We start from the raw sequence: 9,666 nt of genomic DNA, 5'->3' as shown, positions 1-9,666 counted from the left end.
TTGCACAATCTTTGCGGTTATTAGTTCAGAATTGTTATCTCCCCTGTTACTAGTGAAGCTTTGGAATTAATTTTTCGTTTTAAATATGGGAATAACGTGTACATATCCGCAAACCGCAAACAGCACAGCGTCAATAGGTAGTATTTACTTAGTTGATTAGAAGGGTTCCTTGGTAAAACTTTTTTCTGTCACCAAATCTGTTTTTTTTAATCAGAAAATTTGATCTGAACTCCCATCAGCCCATTGCAACATGCCAATTTTCAGCTGATTTTTACATGTGCACCAATTCCACCTTGTCCATGACATAGTCTGTACGGTACCTGTTACTCCTGGGTACATTGATCCTCATACCTGTTTGTCCTGGATCCATTTGCTCGGATTTTTTATTTTGATTGTTGTACTCAGTTGTATAATGTTTATTAGTTTAGTTTAGTTTGTTGAAAATTTTGCTGAATATGTATGCTATATTACTGCTAACAAATAATGATTGTCTTTGGTCTGCATGACTGAGTATCAGGAATACAAGGTATTTAATATAAAACACCTGAAGCTAGACCATGTCATCAGCATGTTTTTATCTTTATCATGTTTATTGATAAATTAATTTTAACAATTTCCAAGGAGGCATATTAGTTCTACAAAAATGTATGCTTTTGCAATTTCAAAGCAATAATTGACTATTATTTGTCTTTGATCTTTTATTTTTTTTCTAGACTTGTGAAATTGGATGTCACCTCTAGTATATTTGATGTGACCTCTCTAAAATTGACAATTGGAAACAATTAATATTTTACACTATTATTTTAATTTTATTATACATTTTTCAGTACAACCTTGTGAAAGTGAGGAGTTGGAAATTCTCACTCCCAGACCTGCAGTGCAGAAAGATGTAATTTTTATTTGGAATTTAGACATTTTCAAAACTCTAATGACAGAGTCTTACCAAGAAGACAAGGGAAAGGTAAATACTAAAAAGAGTTTTAGGAAGGCTCCAATAAATTATAGATTGATAACTGCTGACTTAACCTCCAGTATCAAATTATATTATGCATGAACTGTTGCACATGAATGTGATATAGATACATACCCAGCTTTGTAAGAAAGGATGGACAGCCAAAATCAGGCCAGATACTGGCCATAATTTCTATACTCCAGTCAACCAATTGGGTCCACAGAAAAGTACATTTAATTGACTAGCAGAAGCTTACATTTTTGTGTTATTGGATAATAAAAACATATATAAATTATTCTAACAGTGTCATGAATTACATGTAAATAAAGAAGTTTAAAATGTAAACATTTGTACAAGTACATGTATATATAAATTGTAAAGTTTTTGTTTTGTTTTAAATTGTAGAAAGTTTTGTTGGAAGAGATTGATGACTTGGTACTAGATTTAGCAGAAACACATTTTAACTACAAAGATTTGCAGGTTAATTAACATTTTCATTTATCAGAAGTATTATCAACCTAAATAACTCAGTCATTATCATACCTGTCAACTGACCCGTATTCTGCGGGTGTGACCCGAGATTTTCACAATTCTGAGGGATCACCCGGAACACCGCCGGGTCATTGAAATAACCCGGGAATTCCGAAAATGACCCGATTTCACCCGTATTTCTTAGCCTTGAGATTGATTTCATAAGTAATATTCCTTTGAAATACCGGCAAATTCGTAATTCTTCCATGAACAGGAAGTTCATCTAGCTATGTAAACTGTCAAATAAAGTGACCCATTAAGTGCATGGCTTCACTTGACAGCTTTGGTGTCAAACACACTGTTAATTAACACCAATTACCTTAGCTTTAGGTCGTAAATAAATTGCACCATTGGTTTACAAACTGAACAAGAGTTACTTCCCCTTATTTGTCACCATTCAAAATTATTCCTTATATTTACGTTTTATGGGTGAAAAAGATTAAATCATGAATATATAAAATTCAAATACATATTGAAAATTAACTTTTCATTATTTTTATACCTTTATACAATTTTTAAAAAAAAGTTGAAAATTATTTTTTACATTTATACTTCCTTTACATGTATTACTATATTTTATCATAGTCTAATTTCCTTGTTGAAAGAAAATTATTATGGTTAAAGGCTACATAGTTAATAGTCTCAAACATTTAAGAATTACATTAAATTCTGCTGTTTGATGATTGCAGTATTTTTTCTCTAAAAGTAAAGCACATAAGACTGAGTTACACAAATTTATAAAAATCTTCAAAAGTGCAATGAAATAATATTTAATAAGATTTAAAATGACTTAACAAAGTGAACATGCATTGATGTTTTGGTATCTTGATATACATTATAAGAAAATGTACCATAAATACTAAAATTCAGCTCGAAAAAGTTTGTACGCGTTATGACCTGAGATTTGATTCTTCAATGCAGGTCATGACCTGCATTTTCATTGTCACAGGTTGACAGGTATGCATTATATTTGGTTGCTCTTTGATGGCATACTTAACGCCTGTCATACCTACCTGAAGTCAAAGAAAAAATAGTCTATCATGCAACCATTTCAAATATAATTTGGGATTCACCTTTCTTGATAACATTGGACTGCTAAATGATTACCAATCAAAATCTAGAATTTGTGATAGGTTTTAATTGTATAAAGAGAGCAGGCCTTCCTGAATACTGAATTGAGACCAAGGAAAATTCAAAACTGATAGTCCCCAAGCAAATGGTAAATCAAAAGCTCATACACATCAAACGAAAGAATAACAACTGTCATATTCCTGGCTTGGAAATCACACAGGAAGGGGAGATAACTCATTAAATATTATCTTAGTTTAATACATGTACTAATGTACTATAAAGCTTGCTATATATTAAACAAACTGGATGTTAAAAATTTTATAATACATGTACATGTACTGCCAATTTGTTTTATGGAAAAATGTTTCTTATACTTATTTCTCTATCATTTGTTATTCTGACATTTTGTTTGCAGCATTATGAAATGAAGAATGTTTATGACAATCCTCTGATAGATACTGGACAGAATGAGAGGTAATTAGTTTTCATTACTTTATTAAGTAACTTGTAAATCAAGATATTTTCCTACATAATATTTCATCTGTAACTTTCATGAACAGATACTTAATGACAAGATTTCTTAATGTTTAAAAAAAATCATATAATTATTAATGAATATTTATTTAATATACTTGATTTTATTATTTCCTTGTTAAAATATTTTAATCTGTTCCTTAAATGATTACACATCCAACATATTTGAGGGTTACTAGTACTGAAAGTGTCCACAAACATTTTGGTATATTCACACGTAACAGTGGTCAAATGAACGTTTAATATTTAACAAGTAATTTTGCATTGCATGGAAGATATATTATTAACTTTTGAGTAGACCCGATACGTTTTTTTTTCTATAGAAAGGTAAGGAAAGCTGACATCAACCTTTCAAACAATACCTTGACTTTTAATTTTATTTATATTTGACAAAATCTTCAATACCTTGCTTTCCATGAGATGTGAAAGATTCTAAATAATTAGTAATCAGCAATATAAAAAAATAGAAGATAAGACTAATCATAGTATAATCTTTGACAATGTACATACAAACACCATATATATGTTCTCTTTTACTCAAAAACACTTTTTTAAAACAGACATTTGAAAATACATATTCATTTCTATTTCAGACAATCTAATTTTTCAGATGACCCAGAAAAATCATGTCACCTGACTAATGACACCCTGTCAGTGGAAGAAAAACAAAGATTTAACAAACTAGCTTCTTTATGTAGAAAAGTAAAGAAATCTTATTGTGAGAAATGTAGGCAGAATATTGATGGTAGGTTTGACTGATTAATCTTCGAGGCCCCTCATTGGGGTGTGCAAGTAATCACATAATCTTAAATTTTTTGCCAATACATGTATATTCACGTAATCATTAATTTTTTTTTAAACAAGATAACTAAATAATCAAAAGCTGTCACAGATTATCACATAATCAAATAATCAGGAAATATTTGGTAAACTAATCAAATAATCAGGAAATATTTGGTAAAGTAATCAAATAATCACTTTAAAAACAGAATTGTAATCATGTAATCAAACCTCATGAATAGGCTCATTTTAAATGTGCATTTTTTGTACAGCATACAATAACATCTTAATTTTTGTTTTTTTTTAAATTTTATTATTAAGGAGGCTCAATGCAAGGGTACAAAAAATTCAGCAAAAATTTAAACATTTTGTTTTTCGTTGCAAATTTTATTTATTACACTATTAGCTGTTACTTTATGATATGGAACAAAATTCAACCAAAAAAAAAATTGAAAAGGCTCCAAATTATCTCCATTTGGTGAAAAAATGCTTTTTTTTTGCATTAAAATTGAAGTATTTTTTTAATTCATCAGTGACCTATATTTTTATTACTTTTTTCAAATAAGGTGTACTTTAACTAAATTAAAGTAAAATTTAAGCGATTTCTGTAATTTAGTTCTTTTTTTATTTCGATATTACTTTTTTCTTCTGTTAGTAATAGTTCAACAACGAAAAACTACCTTAAGTAAGAAAAATGCATGCTTCTTTCAAAATCAGATTGTGAGCTTAAATGCACGGTGACCCCATATTTTTATTTTATTTTTTCATTAAGTATATAGGATAAATTTTATTTATAGAAAAAAATTTGCGAAATCCTATATCTTAAAAAAAATGATTTATACCCGCAAGCCCACTTATGTCTTTATGTTTTGTCATTTCAGAAATGTAACCCATCATCTTCTTTTATTTTAATTTCAAAGTACTGCATCAGCCTGTTCATGAATCTGGTATAAAAACTTTTGAGAACTTTTGATTTCAAAATCCTATAAACAGAAAAGATCAATACCTAAAAACTTGGTCATCTCCATTCATAAAGATAAAGTTGATTTTCATATATTTTATAACTTATTTGTACACATATTTCAGATTTGATCAAAGAAGAGAAACGTCAACAGTGGTCTAATGTTAAACAAAATATGGAAGCATTGAGGGATAAAGTGCTTTCAGAAGCAATTACATCTTTACAAATTATCAACTCTCGGTAATAAACAGAAACTTAGCTTTTTAAAATATGTATTTCAAATTTGTACCTTGCTTCAACCAAATTATATTTTGAAATACCAGAACCATAAAAGGAAACTTATGTTATATTTGTGCACCATCATACATTTTGAACATGAATAAATGTTAACATGAGTAGGTTTTTATTTGTCATGTTTTCAACTATGCCTGATTCTTAGACAGATTGACACTTAGGCTTTAATAAGAGTGCAGGGATGCTAAACCACTGTAAAAAGCATCTATATGTCTCACATTCGAGGACACATGTTTCTGAACAGACAAAAAAAATTTAAAAATGAACTGAACATTTGACAAAAAAATTCAACAATTGTACAATTTTGGGTCTAACACATCATGTATATTGGTGTCACACCTGTCTGTTACTGGTACTGTATGTTGCACTATAAATGTCCAATTATTTGTGTCATTTGAATGCCATTTAGTTGACATATTTAACACCTCCCTTTTATTCATAATTATTTTACAGCATATTTCAATTTGTATTTAAAACAAAGTTTTTATTATACAGGTCATCATGTGTGAATATTCTATACACAACTAGTCATCTTATACCAGCATTAGCACATGTGTTATTGTTCCAGATGGGAAATATCTTCAAGATAGAAAATATTTATAGTACAGCCAATATTGGTAAATATACATACTCATGGTTTTATAAAAAAGGAAAATTTAACATTTTTAATACTGAGAATTCTTTTATTTTTGTGGGTATCATATTTGATGGATTGCTGAAAACTTTCATATTCTTTGATATTTGATTTTATTGAAAATATGTTATCGTTGAACGTTTGAATTTGTGGTTCACCATATTGAGTACCCACAAAAGTTGGTATCCAACAAATAATAATGAATCCACAGTAGGTTAAACAATCATGAGTGACAGTATGTAAATGACATAATATACTAGTACATAGATATAGGAAGATGTGGTGTGAGTGCCAATGAGACAACTCTCCATCCAAGTAACAATTTATAAAAGTAAACCATTCATGCATAGATAATTTTTTCACATCTATCTTTCCTCTGCAAAATTATGTTTCCCTTAATTTATGAATGCATAAAATTTTTACAAATTAACTTATTGATGAGAAAAGGACAAGATATTTGCACTTTAATATGAACACTCTGGTTTGAAAACTGCAGGAGTTCTTACACACAAAACAGGCACCTTCTTGTTTCAACCAGACCAACTATCCTTCTAGTCTGAGATTACTCTGACGTCCAACGGCCGTTTTGCCAGACAAGCTGGGGCCGTGGCAAAACAGCCGTTGGACGTCAGAGTAATCTCGGACTACTGTCCTTCCATCTGTATGACATACACAATTATATAAGCTCAAATATTTGCTGGTCATGCAATAAAAAAAGAATGACTTGCTGAAACAAAAGTTGAAGCTTTTAAGGGCATGCGATAGTTTTGATCCCGTATTTACAGTTTGATGAAAATTTCCATATAGGCTATTTTTTGCCTGATTAAATCAAATATGTAATAAAAAATATACCTTCATGTGCTACTTTTTGAGTTAAATGAGGTCGATATTTTGTATATTTGCTCAAAATTAGGATTTGTGGCCGTATTTTTTCTTTCGAAAGAAAGACATAACTTTTTTGTTTTAAAAGATAAACACAAATTGTCTTTTGTTAAATAATTTGTAATTTCTGTATTTTATAAGTATCCTAAAAATCTTTTTTTATTCAGAAATAACTCATATTTATCAAATGGTCATGAAATGAGAAAAAAACGTCATGTTTTGCTGTATATTTATCAAAATTTTAAAAAAATGCACTATTTACAGTTTTATAAAATTTGGTCCACATAATCTCACTGCAAAATGAAACAAAAAGTCGTTTTAAAAAATAGGGGTCCATGCACTCATTTTCAAATTAAATCAGTTTGAATGATAAAAATCAGTCAAAAAATGCATCTTTTCCCGATATGTCACAGTTTGACATCGCGAAAATAACATTTTACGTTAGCAACGTCATTACCTCCCCTGTAACTGTATTGTATGCCCTTAAAGAACAAAATTAAAAATTGTAGAAAAAGAATTTGTTGTGGCATGATTGCTAATGAGACAACTATATACAAGTCCAAATGATTTATATGTAAACGATCATAGATCACTGTACAGCCTTCAACAAGGAGCAAAACCCATGTCAAGAATGTTGCAGTTTAAGACTAGTCTGTAATTACAGCGATAAAAAAAGCTTCACATTGTTCTTTGGGTTACATAGAAAGCCTAATAATCTGTTTATTCTATTATAATTCTTTTCCACCTACCTTAGAAAGATTTAGGCTTGACAAATGTACTCTTGATAACGTCTACTAACACATTGTGACATCATTGATAATAACTTCAACTCATTCATTGTGATACCTGCTATTAAGGTCTCACAGCTGCGATACCAGAATTATGAAATGACTGAGCAGAGACATAGACAAAGGGAAGGAAGATACGCAATCATATTTGTACATTGCATATCTGAAATTTAATTCATAGTATTTACGTAATTGGAAATGACATTAGGATTATCTCCCCCTAGTTAGTATTCAAATCACTATTCTTTTTAGGAAAAGAAAAAGGCTTCAAAATGATCTCAGAGCAGTTTGGGAACAACTGTAATGTCTTTGTTTTTGGTGTTGGGAAAGATGATGAAAAAATTGCAGAAAAGGTATATCTATAATAATGTATGATTATTTGTTTTTATCATTTTTCACAAGTATTTTACTGGATGTTTGCATTGATCAAGTCACTGTAAAAATAATTTTTAAGCAAGGGGTCTGAAGTGCACATTCTTAAAATGCTACAAATATTACCTTTCAGTTTCCAGTATTGCACCTACCGGTATACACATTGTCATTATTGCATGAAAAAAGTTGATTATCACAAATATAAATTGAGTTTACGATCAGATATTCAGTAGTCACTTTACACCCTTCAAAATAGACAGGAACACAAACCAAATAACTGGCTATAAATTCTTAAAAATAGACAATTGTCTTGAAATTTCAGAATGAGACCATCACAAGTTTTGTAAGACCTGATTTAAACAAAACATATCTCTTAATTTCAATCTTGCTTTAAAAGTTACTGATGCGTTATCCTTCTTTGTACAGTTCTTTAATAGATTTTGTATTTTATTTTCAGCTTAAGATGGCATTTTGGAAAGTAGCAGACCAATCAGATGTGGATTCATTACACCATGCACTGAAAATGAACTATCTTTAATAACATTTTTACATGCATCATAATTTGGCAAATTTACTATGGAGTGACTGTCTTGACCCCATGTCATAAAAAGTACTGACTAACAATTTTGAACAAAACTAGAGCTGTGAGCAAAGTTGGACCTATACTCCTTGTACATGCATTCTAGTTGTTGAAAGGAAGCAGTCTAAGGTTAAGATGTTGTAACTTCAGAACTTAATGCTGGCATTTATTATAACAAAACCATACCTGTCAACTGACCCGTATTCTGCATTTGGGACGCGAGATTTTCACAATTCTGAGGGATCACCCGGGACACCCGCCGGGTCATTGAATAACCTGGGAATTCCGAAAATGACCCGTTTTCACCCGTATTTCTTAGTCTTGAGATTGATTTCATAAGTAATATTCTCTTGAAATACCGGCAAATTCGTAATTCTTCCATGAACAGGAAGTTCATCTAGCTGTGTAAACTGTCAAATTAAGTTACCCATTAAGTGCATGGCTTCACTTGACAGCTTTGGTGTCAAACACACTGTTAATTAACACCAATTACCTTAGCTTTGGGTTGTAAATAAATTGCACTGTTGTTTTCTTTACAAACATATTTCAACTAGAGTTACTTCCCCTTTTTTGTCACCATTCAAAATTATTCGTTCTATTTACGTTTTTGGGGTGAAAAAGATTAAATCTTAAAAAAATATTCTTCAATTACATATTGAAATTTAACTTTTCATTATTTTTATATCTTTATACAATTTAAAAAAAAAAGTTGAAAATGATTTTGTTCATCTATACCTCTTTTAACTGTATTACTATATTTTATTACAGTCTAATTTCATTTGAAAATTTGATGATGTGTTTTAAGGCTGAATAGCCAGTCTCAAACATTTTCATATTACTTTTCAAAAATGAAACCTAGTAATTCATGTTTTAGGTTCAATTACATCATCATTATAACAAAAGAACATAAGACTGTGTTACACATATTTATAAAAATCTTTTCAAAGTGCAATAAAATAATAATTAATAACATTTAAAATTACTGACATTGTAACCAAGTAAGCATGCATTGATGTTTTTGTAACTTTGATTTAAATTATAAGAAAAATGTACCATAAATACTGAAATTCAGCTCGAAAAAGTTTGTACGCGTTATGACCTGAGATTTGATTCTTCAATGCAGGTCATGACCTGCATTTTCATCATCACAGGTTGACAGGTATGACAAAACCCTGATGACTATCTAAAAATTGAGTTTTGATTACTGTTTAAGTACTTTTGGTAGTGGTATCAATTTTTGTGATATTTCTGAACATGCATGAAATATTTGTCACTAGATGTTTAGCG

At 29.9% G+C, this 9,666-nt stretch overlaps 1 protein-coding gene across 1 annotated transcript; it reads left to right on the top strand.

Annotated features, from left to right (window-relative positions):
- Nucleotides 1–19: 19 nt before the first annotated feature.
- On the top strand, nt 20–8,923 carry LOC143072311 (protein phosphatase EYA2-like). Its single transcript, XM_076247190.1, has 9 exons — nt 20–137; nt 828–961; nt 1,358–1,432; nt 2,970–3,028; nt 3,682–3,833; nt 4,955–5,069; nt 5,619–5,740; nt 7,680–7,780; nt 8,257–8,923. The coding sequence occupies exons 1-9, from the start codon at nt 86–88 to the stop codon at nt 8,335–8,337; spliced, it is 891 nt and encodes a 296-aa protein (XP_076103305.1). The 5' UTR covers nt 20–85; the 3' UTR covers nt 8,338–8,923.
- Nucleotides 8,924–9,666: the final 743 nt, after the last annotated feature.

The sequence above is a fragment of the Mytilus galloprovincialis genome, chromosome 4 (genome assembly GCF_965363235.1).
Source record: "Mytilus galloprovincialis chromosome 4, xbMytGall1.hap1.1, whole genome shotgun sequence".
NCBI classification, from domain to species: domain Eukaryota; kingdom Metazoa; phylum Mollusca; class Bivalvia; order Mytilida; family Mytilidae; genus Mytilus; species Mytilus galloprovincialis.
This window is presented reverse-complemented; position numbering and strand designations above follow the sequence as displayed.